The 23,322-nt window shown below is 43.4% G+C and overlaps 1 protein-coding gene across 3 annotated transcripts in view; it reads left to right on the forward strand.

The window, feature by feature from the left end:
• Nucleotides 1-6: 6 nt before the first annotated feature.
• Nucleotides 7-23,322, forward strand: part of ATP11B (ATPase phospholipid transporting 11B (putative)) — a 124,814-nt gene continuing 101,498 nt past the window's right edge. For all 3 annotated transcript variants that reach the window (XM_018567062.1, XM_018567063.1, XM_018567061.1), the window contains exon 1: nucleotides 7-136. In XM_018567062.1, the coding sequence (XP_018422564.1) occupies nucleotides 86-136 (51 nt within the window). In that variant the 5' untranslated portion in view covers nucleotides 7-85. The remainder of the gene's footprint in view (nucleotides 137-23,322) is intronic.

Below are 23,322 nucleotides of genomic sequence, written 5' to 3' on the forward strand. Positions count from 1 at the left end.
CGCAGCGGGAGAGTCACCGCCAAACTCCACCATCTCCTGCCCGGTGGGGCCATGCGAGAGCGGGGATACTAGCCGCCAGCCGGCGATGGATTCCTGGAGGGACTGTTTCCTGGTTCGCTGGGTCTGGGAGCAGTTGGTACGTAGCTTCCTATGTAGTCCCTCCTCTATCTCCAGCGCATTGATCCGGGCCACTGTGCCAGGAAAGCCCGGGGACCTCTGTAGGCCTCAATCTCAGCTGGTGCTCGGTCGGTGTAACTTTTCCCTGTGTATAAGGGGAGAGGTGTCTGGGAGGGCTGACGGTCTATGAGGGGATACATTGTACGGGAGAGTTGGATAACTTTTTCCTGACACTTCATAGAATTGTGATGGGACTTCATGAGAATTGTTTATATGTGAGGAGGCAACACCTGGGCCACTCGCATAATGTCCCTTCCCATTGGGACACATGGACACCGGCTTAAAGGACGCTGCGTTCACATCCGTACCGCGCTTCCATTTTTACACATCTGAACGCAGAAGTGTTCTTATATTGTACAGCTCTGCGCAAACTGTTGGCGCTATATAAATCCTCTATAATAATAATATTGTATATTACGGGCCGCTTTGCTCACTAATCTGAAGCAGAAAGTCTGTGTCCGTGGACGGTATTTATGTGTAATAAACGCGTGTACATGTGCAGACTAACAGCTGAAGGAACGGATGTGACCGTTTTTATAGATGTTTATTCATCAACAAATGTGTAAGCGGAACAACTTTACAGAACGTTGCATGCGTTCTTTTTACACAAAATCCTGCGTAGATATCAGTATTTTATTACACCCATGATTATTATTACTAAAGCGGGGGCCAGTCTACTTGTCCCTCAGGACGGTCCACTTGCCGTGGACACAAAATAATTTTAACCCAAGCCGCATTTAACCGTGCTAGGAATCGCTTCTCATTGGTCAAGCCGGTCAGGTGACAATGCTGACCAACGAGTACTTGCACTTTGCGACCGAAATTCAAAATCCATAGCGCAGGGCTGCACTGGACGGCAGTACAGGGTAGGAATAGTTCACCGAAAGGTAAGTATAGTGGGGGAGAAAGAGTTGGCCAGATTTGAGGGGGTAATTCCATTTTCCCAAATTACTTGGGAAAGTAAACTTACCATTTAATGCACATTGTAGGTGTTGGAGAGCGCTGCTGCTGCCCGGCTACCACACTATGGCACACATTGGAATGGGGGCAGAATTCGCACACAATGCCCTATCCATGCATTTATTCGCATGTAAATGGTGGTGGGGTTGGTTTTATCACTTTTTTTACTTATTTTTTTCAGTTAACCTGTTTGGAGGTGACAGGTTCTCTTTATGAAGACATCTGGGGGTCTATTAGACTCCCCTACCCTCCAGTACAGGAGATATGCTCGTTCTCCTGTGCAGCCAGGCGTGTGACTGCTGAGACAGGAAGCACTGCGAGTGGAGTGTTCCTGTCTCGCTGATCACACAGAGCAGATCGGGGAACGGATGTTTTCCATTTAGCTCTCCGTTTTCCATCCTGAAGTCTTTTGCTGTGGTCCCGGGTCCCCCGGAAGAGTGAGGGACTCCGAAAACCATAGCGGGGGGGGAACAAACAGGCCGCTACGAGTGATCTGGGCTACTGTACAGTCAGCTAGATCACTTGTACAAGAGGAGCGGCAAGGCAAGTGATGTAAGTCTATGTAGACAGAGGAGCTGTGCACCCTCAGCTTTCCGCAGCTCTGAGATTTGACAGTGTCACACGGACCTATATCTGTCATATATGCATCCGAGGCTGAACATCGCCTGTTTGTGGCTGTCAAAACTTGGAGTTGTGGGAAGCAGCGTGTAAGAGCGCACATCTCCCGATTCTTCTAGTAGCTCTGGGCGCATCAAAAAATGTCCGTTCGCACTGTGTGGGCCAGCGCGCCTCATGTCATTGAGACCCTTAAATGGGACGTAAAATAATTCTTCTTCCATCCCTCTAGCTCAGTTTTCAATCCTGGTATGTAAACAATGCAGAGATACTGGCTGCGGACGCTGCATTTTCTACTATGATTTTACTCTGCTGAACACAGCACAAGATTACTGATCACAATATATGAGCCCATAATATACAATACATCTGTGTTCAGATCCCTGAAAATCTATACGCTGTACAGATCTGATGGCGTTTTTATTACATCGGTGTGTGTGAGTTCTTATGTGTCCAGACACACAGCTGCATTGTGCTCAGGAAGCTTGTGCTGCTTTTAGCTGGGGTAAAATCCAATGTTGTGTTCCGTATTTCTCCATAATTTACACGTGTGCATGTAGACACATGTGCATGCCAGGACTGAAAACTGAGCTGGAAGAAGAATTTTACGGATGTGAATGTTTTATGGATGTTTGGCGGATTCCCACCAGTGCGGTTTGGTGCACCTACCCTGTATTGTAGTGCGGGAGGTGCGTTGTGCTGCCATTTATTGGAATGGCACCCTAAACACACCTCTGGCTGCGATGCATTAGGCTGCGCCACAACACTTGGTACCGCATTGTGATGCAGCTTTAGCCGCAGTGCGGTACTGTGTGTTGCGGCGTGGTTGGATGCAGTGCAGCCAGAGATGTGTTTAGGGTGCCATTCAAATAAATGGCAGCACAACACACCTCCTACACAAGGTAGGTGCATTATGCGGAGGTATGCGATAATCACATGGAACTGTGCGATTAATGAACGACACAGGTGTGAATGGGCCCTAAATGCGTGTCAGCAGATGAACTTTATAGACTTACACATGTTTCTAACACAGGATCTTTCTGCCAGCACCATACTGTGTGGATATCAGTATTTTATTACACGCGTCTGCATGCAACACATTCCAATGCTACAATAAAGTTTTCTAGTTACTATTTTGTATCAGAAGTCATATTAAATTCTGCTGCCTATTTGTGGTCTGCTATGTGATCTTTTCCCTGACTTTGTTTTATCAAATGAGTGATTTTATTTCTGGTTAACCAGCACCCCCACACCCCCAGCTTCCATGTTTCTGGTGTGATAAGTAAAGAGACCCTGCCACCCACTTGAATATATGCAGGTAAAAGCACAGAAAACCCATACTGTGGATGCTTACTTGCATTGTTTTTCCTTTTCCCTTAAAGGGCAACAGTTCCCTAGCCTCCTCCATCCCTGCACATCATAGCCCTCTCCTCTGCACTGCAAGAGTTAAAGGGGGGTGGAGAGGAATAAGGTGTAATAATTACCTTATTCCTGGCTCTGGTAAGCCTTTTTCCATCTGTGTGACTGGTCCCCAAAGCCTCTTCTCTATGGTGCTCTAGCCAGGGGTCAAATGCTGGAGTTATCAAGTGCAGTGCAGGGCCAATATACCTGCATTTTACATGAGAACTGCAAGGGCTCATCCACAACCCTGAGCATCAGAGAGAAGAGGAGGGTGCCAGCGCCTGTCAGATTAAGGAATAAGGTAAGTATTACACGTTATTTCTCTACCTCCTAGACTTAGTGACATTAAACTCAGGAGTGAAATCTTAAAAACACATTCAAGTAACTTAACTGTTAACAAAAATGTATCTTATTTGTGTATCACTCGGCTGTAGATCCTCCAATCATCTCTGAATTGGTGCTGACACTGTCCTTCCTTCAGGAGGGTGGCTACTTTTGTTCCCCATGGTCCCTGTGTGTGTTGCAAAGTAGTCACCACTCCAAGCTCACTCCAGTGATGGACTACAATCTCAGTTTAGATTTGTAAACTAAACATGAGGTTGTAGTCCATCACATGAGGTAGCTTGGAGCGGTGACAAATAAGTTACATTTTTGTTAATAGTTAAGGTGAATGCATTTTGAAGTTTTAACTCCTACATTTAGTGTCACATTTAACTCTTGCAGTGCAGTTGGTCCCCCTGATTTTTTTACACTCTGAGTTCAGCTTAAATGACTCTATATGATGGCCCAGCTCCTCTGCCCCTCCATTCACCTCCATACGTAACCTTTTATTTAGCATCCAGGGGAGGAGTGAAGGTGCATTCCATAGTGTCACTTGAGCGACTGCTGAGGCTGCTGACATCACATCCAAGATGGGGTTGCCCAGTAGCAATCTCAGGGCTTTGTCACATAAGTCAGGCTTTTACAGGTAAATAACATGTATACACCATGCACAAGTAATCTTATGGAAAAGTTATTGATAAGGTGAATGGTCTGGCAGTTGGGCCTCTAATGGAGGGCAATGGCTGAGTAAATGTTTATTCCTGAATGATGTTTTGTGGTCAGTGGGAAGTCTAGAAGCATTGCTGGTACTTGTGTGTTGTGTCCACAGCAGTCTGCACTTGACTTTGGAATGTTTGCATTGGCTCAGCCTTTCACCGGGCACATCTAATGTTATTGATTCTCCGGAGACATAGTTCACTGCACAGGGGGCTCACTTTAAGCATCCGTGGCTTTTTGACATATGTTGAAATGAAGCGTTGGTATGTTGCATTTCCTGGATGCGCGTATTCTCATGCTTCTGTTAAAGCCGTTGTGTGCATAGAGGAGCAACATTTCTATTGTAAACAAGGAACCTGCTGCTGCCTTTGCATCATTTGTTAACCTCTTGCCGTCCGCCCGTAGTAGAAAAACGGACGGACGGCACTGCTGCATTGGCGGGTTGCCGTCGCCAGACGGCATTTTTTTTCTGCCTGCGCACGCCCCCTAGCGGGCACGCACGGGCAGAAAAGACCCGTCCAATGCGAACACCCGGTACCGGGTGTTTCACATATAGGCGATCAGCGGGTCCATAGCCCGCCGATCGCCTATATGTGCTCGTTTGCGTCCGCACATCGCTCCTTGCTGATCTCCGTCCGGGCTGTGAATGCAGAAGTGATGTGTATTACATCACTTCCGCATTCACCTGTCAGTCATCTGGCTGCTATAGCCAGAGAGAAGAAGCTGATAAAGCAGATCTCTAACTCCAGCCACAAATATCAAAATGAATAGGCTTTCAGAGATAAAACAACTAGCTTTTGCTGTAGTGTTCACCTTGAATAAAGAGTTTTCCCCCATTGTACATGCATTCTGAGCACATGGCTGATGAAGGATTCCTGCATGGCTCCGAAACGTTGCACTAATGTGATGCGACCGCTTCAATAATCTTTTATATGTTGCGTATCCAAGGTGTGCTGGCAACATATGCTCTTTATGCTTATATCAGTTGGTTGTTGCTGCAGTACCCTTCTACTTATATACCTACCTTTCTGTATACAAATTATTTACACCCAAGATTTGATGTAATTATAGAGCAACTTTGCCCCCTCTGCTTTTTTTATTACCTCTCTTACCTCTCAGGCAGTGTCGTTCTCAATGCACATACCCACTGCCACAGCCCAGGTTCCACGCTGCCATCTTAGAGCTTGTTCTTCCTCAGTCATCGGGAGTCGACTGCTACTAGTGGGATCATGCAGCCAGGCCCCCAATGAAGTGCAGTACGGCTTCCCTACAGTTGCTGTGTGTCCCGGCTCCTGTAGCCTCCTGAAATATATATGACAGGGATGTTCCTCAGCAGGCTGCGGGAGCAAGGACCAGTCATTATGGCTTAGGTGAGAATGGTTTTGGGGCTGGAGAGAAAACAAAAAAAACTATCTTTTTGCTGTACAGGTGGTTCTGAGAGGCAAAGTTATTTAGTGAGCTGAAGGTCCACTTTAATTTTATAGGTCCTAGTTAGTGCCTTGCGTTAGGTTAAAAAAAGGTAAAGTTGATTATGTACTGCTGGGGAGGAGGGTATTAAAGCTAATTTGTTGCTTTGCCCTGCATGGTCAGGTGTTATTGTAGTTTACTTAAAGTGACATTAAACCCTCAGATTTGTGTGCGCCTTACTGTAATCCATGGTTGTTTCCCTTCTCTTTGCTGCTCTTCCTTTTAAATCCTCATGTCTTCTCATGCTGGGGAGAACTTCCCTTTGCAGCTGAGTGCCTCTTCCTGTAGTGCTGGCTCAGGTTGTGAACCTGCACACAGACCCCATGTATCCATTCCAGAGACGAGGCAGTCTGCTGCAAAAGTGGCCATTCACTGTGTGAAATTTCGGCCGGTTCACCTCACAGTGTGTGCCACTGTCGGTGCACTTTCAGCCAGGATCCTCGATCACTTGATCGAAGGAACCAGTAATCTTCTTACAAACCGAGCTGGCAGCCAATGAGCTGTGTTTGGGTATTCTACAATACAAAAGGGACCGCATAGATTCCTTCATCAATGCGCTCGAAACGTTGATGGAGGAATCTGCTCCATTTTGTTTTTGCGTTCAGCCCATGGGTTGAATGGAGAATTAGAGCAGTGTGCGGCCAGCTTTACAGTCACTCCTAAAAACTTGTCATGAAAAATCATCCAGTGTTTGACTGACCTAACTGTGTGTTGGTAGCAATAACAGTGGTGGTCTGATCAGATCATGCTGATAGCGTTATCTTCATGCAGGGGAGGTCATGTACGATACGTCCATTACATCAGCTGTGTATGTTGTAACTTAATAAATGCATGACTAATCTAACTGCAGGAAATCTGATTAAAGTGGTTATTTTGGAATTGACTATCAACTGGAACATCATTGTTTTACCAGAAGTGTTTAAAGATATAAATATCCTGCTAAACAAATCAATACTCATCCCCACATGCATTATATCGCGTCTAATTAATATGCTTCCATGTGACAATAAAAAGTCATATTCTCTCCATGATATACATTAGCAGTGCCAGCTCGGGGGATTTTGTTATGGGCAAAAGCTTTTACTTCCTCAGATGAATGTTTTTGCATTGTCTGACATTCAGGGGTAACTGTACTGAAAAAGTATTTTGCTCTATTCTCATGCAATCAAGATTCATTCTTAGTCCTTAAAGTGCATGAAAACCCTAACAATGATCCCAACATATTTTCTCCATTTGGCTGTACCATTAACAGTGTTTTGTTGTATCTGTGGAAACAAAAACCTGTTGAACCTGCCAGACATCCAGTAAGCTTGTAAGTCCTTGTAAGCAGTCTACAGAGTTATTTTAAGCAGAGTTTGTAGTTATGGCCACTTCTCTGTGAACCTCAGAACACTCCCCCAGTAATTTGAAAATGAGGAGAGTTAGAGGTCACCCAAGGCCTACAAGTATACATTTATAGGTACACAGGTATACATTGGAAATTAAGCATCTTTTTAAAGCCTTAAAACTGCTTTTTATATAAGAAGCTGGAAGGCATAGATACTTTGGAAAGGTGATGTAAAGTGAACTAACCATTTAAGTTCATGCCACACTAGCAATTATTGAGTAGATCAGCTAAATCTTCCGCTGGGGTCACCTGTTCTGGTGTAATGCACCTTATTTGACACAGATGGCAAACAAATAAACTGATGGGGGTTTTAACCCTTCCTTACACTATCCAAAACCAATAGAGCAACCAGATCGCATGTATGGAGCTGGCAGAGTGAGCACAATCTGTGCTTCATCAGCTTCTTTGGGGTCTAAAGGTGACAATATGGGTCTAATAGACCCCTGATGTCTCCATAAAGAGGACCTGTCGCATTCTCTTTGCTATCACATAGGGGACTTTTAATAGTTACCTTATTCCTCGTGCCTGCAACCTTCCTCCATGCTGTTTGTCCAGTCCCCTGAAGCCTCTTCTCTAAGGCGCTCCAGCCGGCGGTCACACTGTTATCACATTACACATAGTTGCTCATGTGCAGCTCAGTATACAGAAAAACAATTGCTGAATGGCAACAAGAAGCTTTTATGGCAGAAGAGTATGAGTTATATTATGGTTATATTTTTTTCTTTCAACCTGTAGGATAAACGAAAAAATGTAACCGATCCCTCTATCTATGCTAAACAGCGTTGATGGATGAATTTCACGCTGTGTGCTTTGTACTTTGACGATTCTCGCCTTCCCTTGCGCCAAGTGTCAGCTTGAGGTGGGGTGGGCTGGGGGTATAGCCGCGAGGAGCTCTATCTATAAGTGCATTGCTTACAGGTCCCTCATATGTCTTGTAGAGGTGCCTGGATCGGAGTGATGCCACATTCTGGCTCCTGGCACCTCTACAGGGTGTGCAAGGGAGCTGTACAAGCAATGCACATATGGATGGAGCTCAGTCACAGCACAGCAGCCCACACTGGGCCCCAGGCTGGGGATCCACTCCAGTTCTCATGAGATGGGGAGACTGGGTGGATGGACTGGAAAAAATTAAACTTTTTTGGAGTGTGTGAGAATGTGTCTGTGGTTGTGTTTGTCAGTGTTTTTGAGGGCCTGTTCACACTAGTACAGTGTCTTAATCGCACGGTCCCATTGGATTAACTGTACCACGCAGTCGCACCTACCGTGCATTCTGGTGTGGGAGGTGTTTTGCCATTCATTTGAAAGGCACCCCAAATGCACCTCGCGCTCACAGTTCGATCACCCGCACCAGAATGCGTGGTACCACAATGCCGTGCGTTCCACTGCGGTGGGACAAAGATCATGGACAAATGTGGGTCCTACACAGGTAAACGACCACTGTCTTTAGGCCCTTTTGGCTCTAACAGACTCTTCACACACTAGTTCAGAAAAGGGATGTGTTTTTTTTTATGATTGATGAATAGAAGGCTGTTTGGTAATTGTGATTGTGCAAGTATATTCTCCTAAATAATGCTGTTCCTATTTGTGTGTTACAATTAGCTTTTTTTGTTGTGTGTTCTATTTTTACCATGTAACTAATCTCTCACTCGTGTTTCCAGAGCCATACGTGTGTGCTGTGGACTCATTCTCCAAATAGACTTTAAGCACTGTGAGTAGCAGACAATAGGATTATGACTGCATGCATATGGTTTAGTAGTGGAGGAGCCAAAAGAGCAAGTGGATATGACTGCAGTAAACACAAGTCATCACTGTCGCTCGGGAAAGAAATGCTGAAATGTGGATATTCCACTCGTGAGATATCTCATGCCAACTTCTGAAGACAAGGGAGATTTTTGTTGTCTCTGGACTTTAAGTGTATATAAATAAATAATAAAAAAAAAACCTCACAGGCATACATAGAGGTGTGTGTGTGTTTTAAATGTCTGTGTAGTTGGTCTTTGGAACTTCTTTGTACAATTTCAAAGTGACAGAACAGTCTGGCTCGCCCCATATAAATATTAGGAACACTAGATCTTTAACCCTTTAAGACAGACCGTGTTCAAATCGAGTTTAATATTGATAATGGGATCTGTGAATACCCTACATCAGGGGTGAACAAATTACTATGAAACTTAGGAGCTAGTCTGTCCAGTCCAGGAGACAGCAGGATTTTGTTTTAGGACCCAGCTCCGTTAACGACTAGAGAATACCTCCAAAAGTTAGGCAGCAGCAGTTATTTTTAAGGTGCATTGGTGACCTGGCTCCTGGGATTTGTTCAGCCCTCCACTACAGACATGGTTCATTAGGTAAAGATTAAAACTAGATATACATGGTTACATTTTTATTTTTTTATGAAGGTTCATTTGATTTTCTAATAGTTTAATGGGGTCAAATTAATTAAAACTGTAGTGGCGAGAAAAAAGCAAAGGAGCAGGATGTTCTGTTCCTCTATGTTCCCGAGTAATAACCAAACTACAACACGCCCCTGCAGGAGCTGAGCAGTATAGATACGGTCAGTATACATGTAAGGGAATAGATGATGAACATAGGTTCCAGCCTCACCCTTCTGATACACACTTCATTATAACTTTCAGGATCCTATTGGCTACTTCTTTACATTTATTGCTGTCTTTGACCCTTTTAATGAAGTGCCTTGGAAGTAGCCTAGGAATATTATTATTATTATACAGGATTTATATGCGCCAACAGTTTGCGCAGCGCTTTACAATAGAAGGAAGACATTACAATCACAATACAATTCAAGACAAGATGGTAAGGAAGGCCCTGCCAGTGAGGGCTTACAATCTAAAGGGTGGGGGAAGTGGTACATGAGGAGGTAACTGTGTGGATATGAATTGTTTGAGAATGTGAAGGTTCAGTGGTTAGGTTGAGGTGGGGCAGGCTTCCCTGAAGAGATGAGTCTTAAGGGATCGCCTAAAGGCAGTCAGAGTGGGAGATAGATGGACAGGTTGGGGTAGAGTGTTCGATAGGATGGGAGAGACTCTAGTGAAGCCTTGGAGGCGAGCATGGGAGGAGTTGATGAGGGAGCTGGAAAGCAGGAGGTCTTTGAAGAGCGGAGGGGGGCGGTTAGTGTGGTACTTTGAGACCAGGTTTGAGATATAGCCGGGGGCAGAGTTGTGGATGGCCTTGTAAGTGATAATATTTTGAATTTTATCCTTTGGGCTATTGAAAGCCAGTGCAGGGATCGGCAGAGGGGGATTGCAGACACTGAGCGGTTGGTTAGGTGGATGCGTCTAGCAGCTGCATTCATGATAGACTGAAGGGGGGATAGCCTGTGTAGGCCAATGAGGAGGGAGTTGCAATAGTCAAGATGAGATATAACAAGTGAGTGGATGAGTAATTTTGAGGTTTCATTGGTGAGGAAGGGGTGTATTTTGGATGTTACGAAGGTGAAGGCGGTAGGATTTGGAAAGGGATTGGATGTGGGCAGAAAGGTGAGGTCCAAGTCAAGGATGACACCTAGGACCTTGGCATGGGCGGAAGGTTGGATAGTTGTGTTAACAATCTCAAGGGAAAAGTTGGGGGAAGGTTCACGGGTGGGAGGAAATATCTTGAGCTCAGTTTTTGAAAGGTTGAGTTTTAAGAAGTGTTGTGACATCCAGACGAATATGTCAGTTAGTAGATTAGTGACACGCAAGCACACTGAGGGAGTGAGTTGTGAAGTAGAAAGATAGATTTGACTATCATCAGCATAGAGATAGTATTGGAAGCCATGTGAGGTTATTAACTGACCAAGGGAGGAGGTGTAGATAGAGAAGAGAAGGGGTCCAAGGACAGAGCCTTGGGGAACCCCTACAGGAAGAGGAGGGGAGGAGTTAGATTTGTAGGGGACGCTAAAGGAGCACTTAGATAGGTAGGAGGAGAACCATGAGAGAGCAGAGTCTTGTAGGCCAAGCGAGTTTGATGTTTATCAGCACCTGCTGTCTGTTACCATTGTTTGTGATGTGTCTTTTAATATTTTTATTAAGTATTTCACACAAAAAAATGTTTATACAGACAACAAAAAACAATACAAAAAGAAAAATGTTTTCACCATACTAACCCAGTCATTTACACAATAGAAAGGATAAAAGGTCATTCCCCACCTACCTACCCCATCTGCTACCCAATGTGTCTTGCTCCTGTGTTGCTTTACTAAAGAAATTATAAAAAGAAAACAAATGAAATTCTAACAGTGAATGTGGTTTTCGTTTTGATCATTCAAAATCAAATGTTAAAATCAAACTACATTTTGAATGACATTGTCAAATGTTCTAACCGGATTTTGTGTAACAGTTTGTATGAAAATCCTGCGGTATATACCCACCCACACTGTATTCTAGAGAAAATTAAGTTTACAGAACACTGTTACTTCCAGGAAAGAGCGGGTTCTATGTAGGCACCACTTTTAACATGTAACAGATGTAAAATAGTGTCACTATGTAGGTGCTCATTTTCCTTCTCTCTTGCTAGATACTCAGTTTCCCTGACTTTGAGCAGCTGCCCACATCTCTGGAGTTCTCCCTCTTTCCACAAGGACCGATATAGTTGGCGCCAGTGGTTATCTTTTAGATATAAGATGGGTGTTATTCCAATCTGGCTGCAAATATAGAAATGCAGTATACAGAAAGGCCTGGTTTATATGTGAGAGTGAGCATTTACTGGTGGTTTTGAAGCGTTTTCATTTGTGTGTTTTTGCAGGCCTAATCAGGCTTGGGCGTATTTGTTTTAGCCAATGGAAAGCTAAGTAGCCTTGAAAAAACTCTAATTTGTAAGCGTATTTATGCGCTTCCAGTAAAGTTTGTTGGGCCAAAAATGGCCTGTTCTGCTTCTAAAGTAGCTTTATGGAGCTTTTTGAGCTTTAGGCATCTGAGTGCCTATATGTGAGCAGGCACAATTTAAAAGCATGTCATTTTGGTTGTTGAGCTTCAAGCTTAGGTGTGAACCAGACCTTAGGGTCCCATATTGGATGAAAACTTATAAATAATCGTTTACTGATTGACAAGTAGTCAGTTCATTAACCAGTCTAGAGAAGCTGAGGAATTTGGGAAGATTTCCTGGTGTAGTGTTCATTTATAGATTGTTTGAAAGTTAACCAGAAAAAGCCCCTTCTGTCTGTGGGCCGGTATTGTATCACCTATTAAAAAAAGCATATTTTTGTTTCTGTGTAGGAAATTTGCATTTTAAATTAGATTGTCACATGATCAGGTACCTTTTTTACAAAAACAAAAAAAGCCCACCCTTGAAGTTTAATACTTGGAGTTTGACCTTTGGCACAACTTTTGTCGGCCCTTGCTTATTTCAGCTACATTTTGGTTTACAATCTGAATCTCTGTATACTTACATTTTGGTTGAATGTATTACTGTGTGCACTTGTTTTATTTTTGGGGTTTCTGTGTAACCTTTACTGGTGTCCTTTGTTCAACTGTGCTAATGCTTGTTTAAAACTCTTATAAAATATTTGTGTAAAAAAAAGCCCACCTTTCGTAGCTCCCTTACCTAATCTGACGTATTCCACCCAGGTGCTTACTTACCTCTTTGTGTTGCTGGCAGCCTCCAGTGTTTACAGCCTTGGTGCAGAAATCATCTCACACTGAGAACACACTGAAACACCATTCCCACCAGGGTGACAGCGTTGCGGCACGCTTTACGCACTTTTTTTGCAAGTTTCAGTAAGTTTTACAGGCCTTTTCTTTTTATGAGTAATAACGTTTCAAGGTGTGTTCTCAGCTTCTTTTACAGTTGCCCAATGAAAAGCAGTCTCGGCCGCAAAAATGCGCAAAAAGAAAAAAGCGCACAAACACAAAAATTAGCTGATCGGTGCGTTTCCATTGAAGTCTATGGAGCAAAATGGGCTGATAAGTGCCACAAAAGAAGCTCATGGACTATTAACACCAGGCATATTTTTCCGGGCGATTGTGTGAACGTCCCCCATAGGAATTCATGTGATTTTATGTTGCATGCGTTTTAACGCGGGGATGCCCTGGTAATGCAGCCTCATGCACCATACGCTTGAATGGGACCGTACTCTTCTTGTTCAATATTTTGTATTCATTTTGTATGAATAATAAACGTAAGTAAATATACATAACAAGCATATTAATGTCAAAAACATAAATTTGGACGGTAAAGTCAGCGACATTCTCAGAAATATAGCAAAAGCAATACAGAAATGTACACTAACAATGGTTACACACAGAAAAAAGGGAGAGAAGGGTAATGGACTTTGGGGCCCTGACTCCCAATGTGCCCATGACCCTCCACATTCATAGAGTTGTCCTGATAGCATTACAAATGCATACACTGTTAGTATTCAAAATCATTGACATCAGACAGCTATGTAATGTGTGTAGATAACTTAGCATACACCTTTACACAAGTACACACAGTGATCACTTCCCTATAATCAGCACACACATTAGACTTCCTCCACTGCTCCCAGCAGACACCTATGTAGAGCTGCAACAGTTAATCAATTTAGTCGATTAAAATCGACGATTGAAAACGTTACCAACGTTTTCGATCGTCGATTCGTCGGCTATCAATTGATTTCCCTGTTCGGGGCTCTACACGCGGCCTGAAGCACACGTCACACGCTGCTCACGTACCGCTGCGCCCGCCGTGCTCACAGGACACCTCCCACCGCACGCTGCTCCCGCCGTGCCCACAGGACGCATAAGCCACGCCCACCGCTGAAGCCTGTTCGCGGCTCCACACTCAAGCCCCGCAACAAGCTTGCTCCCGTGATGGACTACAATCTCAATACAAACTAGTAGTCCATCACTGGAGACTTTTTTTTTTAAAAATCCGATTAATCGAACTTAATAATCGGCTAACTAATCGATTATGAAAATAATCGTTAGCTGCAGCTCTACACCTATGCACTTCTTCCTGGTTAGCTTATACTGTTTTCAGTAACTATGGCTTTTATTGCCGTTTTTAAGGATTGTGGGCTACAAACAGGTAGCCATAGCAGGGGTGTTGCTTACAACAAGGATATAACACAGGGCTGGACAACAGCCAGGTAGCCAATGCTCCTCAAAATGTACAGCTGGTGTTAACCTTTTAGGGGCCCATTCACACTAGCCTGTCTGTTAAAACCCTCAATTTTAACAGATGGGGCTAGTGCGTTCTGGCAATGTGTGTTGTATCGCTCACTGCCGTTATGCTAAACTTTATGTGGAGTGTACAATGTGTACACTCCATTCAGGTCCCCACACGGCAGCGCAACAATTGTATCCTTGCTGTGACCTGCGTTGAACCAATGCGTTACAGCGCAGGTAACCCCAGTATATGTGAATGGCCCCTCAAGGTTTTCTCTAGTTGGATTGGGCAGACTTGCTCCTAAATTCTGTATTTGTCCACCCCTGATATAACAGAAGTACAAATAAAGAACAAGCAAATTGTCCAGTCTTTTAATGTTTTCCAAGTTATACAATTTAAACCGCATATATTCTTAAGGCGCATTCACACGGATGCAGAGGTTTGTGTGCAGTACAAAAAGGTGCCGCCTGCCTGTACAAATCTATGGCAGACTGTATGCTGGTGAGTGCTCCTCTGGGTATATACTTGTGTACAGGTAGTCTGCATCCAGGGGCTTACATCCGTACCTGTATGAAAGTATATGCTTGGAGCAGCATTTATCGTGGTACAGATGCAGCCTGTCATTGATTTGCACAGACGTTAGATGCCCAACACCTGTGGCTTCTTTAATAGGCTATTGTCGAGGGAGCCAGGCCAGAAATTGTTCACCGAACAGCCACTGGAGCCCTGTGGTTTAAATGAGAAAAAAAAACTAGTGCTGATTGCTGCCTAGAGTGGAAAGATATAAAAATGAAACATTCAATTAAAATGATGGAATTTCTAGATTACACAACTGGTGCTTTTTGATTCCTGGCTTTTTGAACGTATACTGATTTTAATTCGAGTATTTGCTGATCTTTTTTTTGTTGGGTGTCTAGGGTGTGTATCCCAACCAACCAACGTAGCTCCTTTCTTTTCAATTACAGGTTTTACTGTGTTGCATTTGTAGGTTAAGTATTGCTGTGTGAAAGGTCACAACAGAGTTGAAAAGCAGTAACAGGATGTGTACGTAGCTTCACAGCTGTTGCAATATATGTAGTCTGATCATGTGACTTTCTTCATAAACGCAGTCTGCTTTGTTAATCAGCTGTGTAAAGCTGGGGCTACACTGGCCATGAAAACTTTTTCCTACTGAGAGCTATAATTATTTGTTGACAGTCAACTCATTAGCAGCACATTGATTTTAGTATTCTTCATTTGAAGCAGCTGATAAGTAGCAGTTAAAAACGTATCTATCTAAACCGAAAAAGCAAAATGTAATTTATTGCAACTTACCATGGAGGCTGCATTAGTTTTCATTTTTCTGCAAAGAAAAATACCTTTTTGATCTTGCCAGAAATGCAGTGTCCTTGTCACTTCCTGTGAGCTGAGAAGAAAGCTCAAACATCATGTCTTTCTTACGTACTACTACCCACTTCAATCCGCCATGTAATGGAAGGGACAAATTGTTTGAAGTCTCCCTCCATAGATACAATGGAAAAGTAAGTGTAGACACAAAGGAACAGGAAGCGTGTTATTTGTATGATCTGCAGGTGAAAATGAAGGGGAAAAAATCCTGAAAACAAAACGAATGCAGTCCCCACATCTAAGGACTGGTAAGCTGCAATATATGAGTTTTAGTTTGTGGGTTTAGGAAGACCAGTGTGGCCATAGTTCAAAGCTGAAGTCCATGCCCTTTATAGGCATTGGAATGTAAGGGGAATGTGTATACATTTAGAATGCAGTTTAGTGGTTGAAATGCTCTCTCAGTGTTTGGGTCACATGATTTACTACATCCTATATTGACAAAATGCGTCTGCTTGTATTGCTACCCACCCACTGTCTACATTCACCTGCAAGCTACGGAATCTAGCTTGCAGCTGAATGGGGCCGCGGTATATTGCTTGAGAGTTACTATTAACTCTCGAGGAACCATAAACTACAGCTATCTGGCATCTACCGATAACACAAGGGCACTGAAAAATGGGTGTGAATGGGACCAGTTAAAGTAATATTAAAGCCTCCTTTTAAAAAAAAAAAAAAATGTTTCCTACAAGGCCTTTGCTGGAGGCTGTTGCTGTTTTTCTTTAAAAGTTTTTAATTCCTCGTTTTCTAGTTGGTCCCCGCAGCGCTCTTCCCCCGCCCCCTGTAGGGGTGCCACCATCGTTCTAATGTAGGCACACGTGCCCGCAGTGGCTGTGTGCGTCCATAGACACACACAGCTCTGTGGCAGGCCACGCCCCTTCTCTCTTTGATGGCAGAAGGAGCCTGTGGCTTCTCTGCCATCAGTATCCTCGCCCCGCAACCTGGAAGTTCGGGGAATGGAGAATCGCTTTGGGACCGGCGGCTGGGACGAGCGTAGCTGACAGGCAAGTCTGGGGGGTACTGGGGGAGAAAAAAAGGTGCTGGGCCATTTTTACCCTAATGCAGAGAATGCAATAAGGTAAACATGCCCAGACCTTAATACTACTTTAACACTGCTGCGATCCATTCTGTTCCAGTGCGATGATGAGAAAAGTAATGCATGCTTACTGTATTTTAGTGCTTTGCTGATCCTTTGGTTTTAGTTACTTTGAGTTAGCTTTGAGTTACTGACCTGGAACAATCGGGAGTTTTGACTTCTGCCTGTAGTTTTGTTTTAGCTTTAATGGCCCAGAAACTATTGAAGGCTGAGAATTAGCATGCCAGCCCGCCAGGCAGCTTTCATCTTCAGCAATGGCAGCCTACATGTTTATTTCACTGCATATTTGCTATGGCTTATCTATTTGACAAATTACTTTTAAAAATATCATTGAGCAGTAGACGGCATAGAATGTTTGTTCCTCAGTATCTGTTCATAAATGGTCTGCCCCATATATATGAAATATGTGATTTCATCAATATCTTTCCTCCCCAAGGCTTGCTGCATGCTTGTCTGTCTAGCTTCAGTACTTTGTTTTATGATTGCCGTAACAGTTTTATGGCTGTTTTAGAATACACTCCTATACTGACTGTGCCACGAGTTGCATCAACGTGTGATCATAAGGCAAGATCTTTTCTTAGAAGTTCCTGCAGATTACATAGTATTTGAGGTTGAATAAAGACACAGGTCCATCAAGTTCATCCTTTGTTCGTGCATGTGTGTATGAGAGTTCCTGTGTGCTCTTAGTTTTTAAAGGTACCTTGTTGGGTAAATTCTGCTTTTAAATTGACCATCGCTCATTTGGTTACTTTCATAACCACCTGTCAACAGTGATGTTAGATGGGCTTTTTTTTTATTTTTATTAAATGCAGTTCTTGAAAAGAGTCAAAAGAAAAAAATGTATATTTTGTATCTAAAAATGTATATTTTGAAAATTAAAATCGGAGATTTAGATTTTTTTTTGTCTGACTTTACAGATACAACTAGTTCTGCTCCCAATATTTGCATCTGCTATTTTATGATCTTTCAAAGCAAAATTTAATCAGACTTGTAGTCTTATTGCTTACTTAATCACAAGCTAATACTATGTGACAGCAGCATACACTGGCACAATTTCTGCCTGCAGAACTGAGCAATAACCAGGGCTGAAAACGGCACATTAAGGAAAATAGCAAATGAGTCTCAATATTTGTGGCAGTCTGTCTAGGAGACCCTGCGATTGCATTTTGTGAGCACCATGAATATTTTACTGGTTGAATTTTTACAGGTTTGTAAATAGCTGTGAAACTTTTATCTTGTCTGCTGATAATCGGGGTGGATATTCCCAAATCTTTTAATTATTGGCATCTGGTAATTTAACGATATTAATAAACACTGTGCAAATTTCATCTGGTTCTTGAAGAACTGGCCGAAATCCGCTCTCTGGGCAGCATCCCTCTAACAGCTGATCGAAGGAGCCGGTCAGAAACTCTAGGAACAGAGGTGGCAGCCAATGAGCTGCTGGCTCTGTCTGGGTATTCTGACAGCAGAATGCAAAAAAAAACAACAGATGGCAGGGAAGCAATAGCCAGCCTGCTATTGGCTATTTTAAATTGCAATAGCAGGCTGGCTATTGTACCCAACTGCTGTCAATCATCAGAGAAGTGGACCTGAAGGAGAGTGCAGGCAGTTGGCAGGTTCAATAGCCTGCCTGCTATTGCAAATCTTCTGTCTACTGTCAGCTGCCGGCTGCAGAATCCTGCCGCCGGCAGATGGAATGGGGCAGGGGGGTCAGCAGAGGCTCAGTAGGGGTCAACTGATGGGTGACTGGCGCAGCTAAATGTAAAAAAATATAGGCACCTGACATCGGTGTGGCCCATTATCCATATCGGTTCTGAAAAATCCACAATGGGCGACCCATAATTAAACTATCATGCAAACGTCTGTAAAAACAACACTGTGGGTTTTTCTTGTTAATGTTAGTCAAGTAAAGGCACCTAGAGGCGCTGTACCTTGTTTGTGCCCCTAGTCTAATTCTCTTCCGGTCACCCAAAGCGTTGGCACTTCCTGATAGCACACCCTCATTTACATTTCTACAGATCAGGAAGTAAACCCACAATAGGTATGTGCCAGTCTGGAATGGGGGGGGGAGTGGGTAAACTTTGACACTACCAGAAATTGTTGAAGCTTTGGTTGATCAGAAAGGCCAATGGATGATAGTTACAGCACTGTCACGTGGAGTGAGTTTATACTAGAGGTATACATGGGACAATGAGCCGTCGGTCCTGTTTGGGCATACTGACAGTGGCTGAGATTCCTGGCTCAACATGCTGGTAGTGTTGATGGAGGAATCTGCTCTATTTTTTTTATATATTGCTCTAGAGTAGTGAATGGCCAGCCTAACCTTGGAGTTTTTCTCTAGTTATTGTCAATAGCACTGACTCCTAAGAAAACAAAATCCTGCTGGCTGCTGCATAGGACATTCTTGCTCCTGAATTTCATATTACTTCGTCCATCCCTGAATTAAATGCATTTTTAAAGACCGCTTGTGTAAGTTCATGAATCTGTCTCTGGGTCTGCTGCATGTAGATGTGCCAACAAGGAAAATGCTAACAGGAGTAGAGGGAAGAGAGATGATCTCGCTAGGCTGCAGCTGCTGATTCATTGTCCAGACAGTGCAGTGATCAGGCGGTAGAAGAAAAAAAACAAGATCACCAACCTGGCTGTGCTGTCTGGGATGGCATTGTAAATGGTTGGTTTGCCTGGACTAAATTACTAAAACTTGAACAGGTAAAACATTGAACAGGTAAAACCGTTCCCATGTAGGCGTTTGAACTGTGCATTTCACTGTTTGCAAAAAGTCTCTAACAGGGTACTGAGTAACTTACAGCTGAACGTCAGGTATAGGTAGATCTCTGTGATAGTTCTTTGACAGTTTGACATTTCCTCTTTACTTCATATGCTCCTCACTGGTGTGGTAAGGTTTAAAAACCACCAGCTTCCTCTGACCAGCATGTGGAGGTGCTGTTGATCCCACCATGTGTTCTTCATTCGTAGGTGTACAGTCATAGTGCAATACTTTTTTTCAGCGCAGTGGAATGGGACACTACAACCGCCATCCGCCACGCCGTGCCCATTGAACTTAATGAAATGTCACAAGTGTCACAATGTCACAAAAAAAAGTACACAGTGCGATGTGCTGGACACAGCTGCTGAGCAATGAAGCACAGTAGCTAATGGGAATGGGCCCTCAAAGTGATAAGGACACTGCATTTCTGACAAGATCAACAGGTATTCTCTGTACTTGCTGAAAAATGAAAACTAATTCAGCCACCACATCGAAGGACTGGTAAGCTGCAATGTATTTTATCGAAATACATTGGCACACCTTTTAGGGTTAGTTCACACCATAAGCAGTGCGTTCCGGTCCGATTCTGGCCGGAACGCACTGCCTCGCATTGCGGCCGGCTCACTTTTTTGCCGGGCTGGAGGGAGCGTGGTGGGCCATTGAAGTGAAGAGCACCGCAGCCACGCCCTCCGGCCGCAATGCGATCGCCCGCACCGGATCGCAAGGCACATTGTGCCTGCAGTGCGGTCTGATGCGGTGCGAACAAAATAGTGCTTGCAGCATTTTGATCGTACCGCACCAGACCCCACTGCAGGCACAATGTGCCTTGCGATCCCATGTGGGTGATCGCATTGCGGCCGGAGGGCGTGGCTACGGTGCCATTCACTTCAATGACCCTCCAGGCCTGCAAAAAAAGTGAGCTGGCCGCAACGCGAGGCAGTGCCTTCCGGACAGAATCGGACCGGAACGCACTGCTTACTGTTCAGCCACTTAGGGACATTCCTCCAAAATCGGGGATGCACTCCCCTTGTGCTCGCATCATACTTTGCATCTGATATAATTCAATATCGAATATCTGCCTCTTAGCTGCAAAACATACCTCAGAATGGTGAGGTTAAACTACTTTTGATTTGTATTTAGATTTGCCAGATCTGAGATTAGCGCTGTTACAGGTTTAAGATCCACTTAGCTTAGATTCAATTTTTACAGAATTCTAAAGGGTTGGCTAAAAGCTTTTATAAATGTGGATGAGGTTGCATGAAATATTGACTGCGTAAATTGGGATATATGTATAATATATGTATAAGTCGTTTAAGGCCCGGTTCACACCTGGGCGTTTTGTAGCGCGTTCGAACGCTCTGCAAAACGCTCAAACACCGAAATCCCACTATTTCCTATGGATATGGTTCACACCTGGGCGTATTACAGGCCGTATGAACGCGCTACAAAACGTCCTACGCCCAAAGAAGTACAGGAGGTTCTTTGGGGCGTTTTTGTCGCGAGCTTCCATTGGGATACAGCCAAGTAGCCCTCGGAAATGCGCATATTCGATACGCCTAGGTGTGAACCCAGCCTTAAAGAAGACTGCGCAATCTCCTGTAGTTTACTGGCAATTATGTATCATGAGGGTCTACCTGATTGGTGTATACATTGAATAAATTGTATAAGTGGACCGTTACACTACATGATTGTTACATATACACAGTAAACTCCCCATTATCCAACATTCATGCAACCAGAACTCTAAGGCTCTGTTCACACCTAGGCATATCAAATATGCGCGTTTTGTGGCACGCGTTTTTACCGCTATTTGTGAACCATACCCATAGAAAACAATGGGATTTTCATGTTTGAGCGTTTTGTAGAGCGTTCGTAGAGCGTTGAACGCGCTACAAAACGTACAGGTGTGAACCAGGCCTAAAGCAACCAGAACAAAAAATCGAGGTTATATGTCCTCAATGTTTTTTTTTTGCCAGTTGCTTGATAGACATGTGCACACTAAAACATTTTGTTAGCAATGTTGGCAATTGTATCTAATTGCTAATGAAATTCTCTGATTACATCTTGCTGCGGCCGAAGGCTAGATTCCTCACCTGGCAGGTAAACAACTGGCAGTGGGTATGTGCAATAGCCAGCCTGCTATTGGCTATTCCAATTTGAAATAGCCAATAGCAAAATCTAGCTTGCAGATAAGAGAGTGTGTGTGTGCGTGTTCGCATCTACCAATCCCCATAGGTACCGGATAACTGGGAGTTTACTTTATTATGTAGTTAGATTGCTATGTGTGGGCAGTGGTAACTTCACACATTTTTTATTGCAGTTTTCCTACATCTTTATTGTACTGTTTATATTTGTATAGCCTGAACGCCGTGTTTTAGAGGCAGATCTCACTAGTCTCTTCTCCTGGCCTTCAACTGAAAAATCTGGTACTCTTGGGATTCATTTATTACTGTCTGGCTGCATAGTTAGGAGGGTGACATCAGTTTTTCTTCTGTAGCTTTCTAGTCCCCTGCCTGCTCATTGGAGTGTGGAAAAGCATAATTTCTTCCTCTTCCTGTAACCTGCCTAAACACCGTCACCTCCAATTCTTATTGCATGAAATCATGTAATATTTCCAGCATTGTACGGTGCACTAGAGCCGGATTGTACAGACACTACTGCTCTTTGATTTTTGCTGCTTATTGGATTGCGGCAAGATGATTTAAATGCATATTTCATACTATTATACTGCTAAGATTTTAAAATACATTTATTGATTTTCTAATGAATACATGACTGGACTTGAATGTTTTCTATATTGAAGCGTCAGTGATATTTCTGAAGGAAGGAAGCTGTGGCTTATGGTACAGTATTTTGAAACTGTTGCTGTTTGTGTTACGGTTATCGGCTGGTTTATTTCCAAAAGAATAAGAGTCTCGCAATGACCAATAATACACAGCTTAGAATAGCCATACAACCATTTTAAATGCAACCAGGTAGGCCCTCCCTTTACGTAGTTGATGAATTTAAAGCCAATTGTGCAAATAGACTGTAAAAGGTAGAGAACCTGTAATTACGTATGCTAAAATAGTTAGGAGCCAGGTTTTTTTTTTTTTTAACTGGCAAAACGTTATTTTCAACGACAATTGTAATTGTACAGTTTTAATTGGAGCATGCGGTGATAGCTGACGTGTAGCACAATCGTCGTTTTCGTATGTAGGGGCACCCGACTTGTGTTAGCATGCGTGCAGGGGACTTAACATTTTTTTTTGGTATTTTTATTTAATTTAACTTTATTTTTTTAACTTCATTGCTATCACATGGTGGCGCTCACAAGCCCCCTATGTGATAGCACATTTTAGATGAAAGGTTCTCTTTAAGGTGGCTTTAGGGTTCCATTAGACCCCTAGTGTCACCTTAACACTTCAATAGTTTTAGCTGGGGAATGACAGATGCCTGCTAAATCAGATAATTTTAAACAAAGCAGGCAGTAGCTGGGAGCAGTACCCAGCCTGCTATTGGCCATTTCAAATTGCACCCGCCTACTGTCAGTCAGCAGTAGGGCTGCAGCTAACAATTATTTTCATCATCGATTTAGTTGCCCGATTTAATTTTTTTTAACTAATCGATTGGTTGCATTAAAAAAATATCTCTCTCGCGCTCTCTATCTCTCCCTCCCTCCCTTCCCCCCCAACTAACCGATAATGAGTATAGTTGCCAACTATTCTCATTGATTATTATCAATTTAATTGATTCGTTGTTGCAGCCCTAGTCAGCAGAGGAGGGACCTGAAGAAGAAAGTTCTCCTTCAGGTCCGTATCTGCTTATTAACAGCATGGATGTACAAATGTCCCACTGTGGCTATAGCATTCTGTTAGCTGCTACCTCGGAGATTGATGGTTGACAGCTGACTGTAAGCAAAGGGGCTAGGTTGCTGGCTCACATCATGATCATAGCTGCAGCACCATG

Source organism: Nanorana parkeri, unplaced genomic scaffold, assembly GCF_000935625.1.
Source record: "Nanorana parkeri isolate BGI_ZX_2015 unplaced genomic scaffold, ASM93562v1 scaffold1003, whole genome shotgun sequence".
NCBI lineage: Eukaryota > Metazoa > Chordata > Amphibia > Anura > Dicroglossidae > Nanorana > Nanorana parkeri.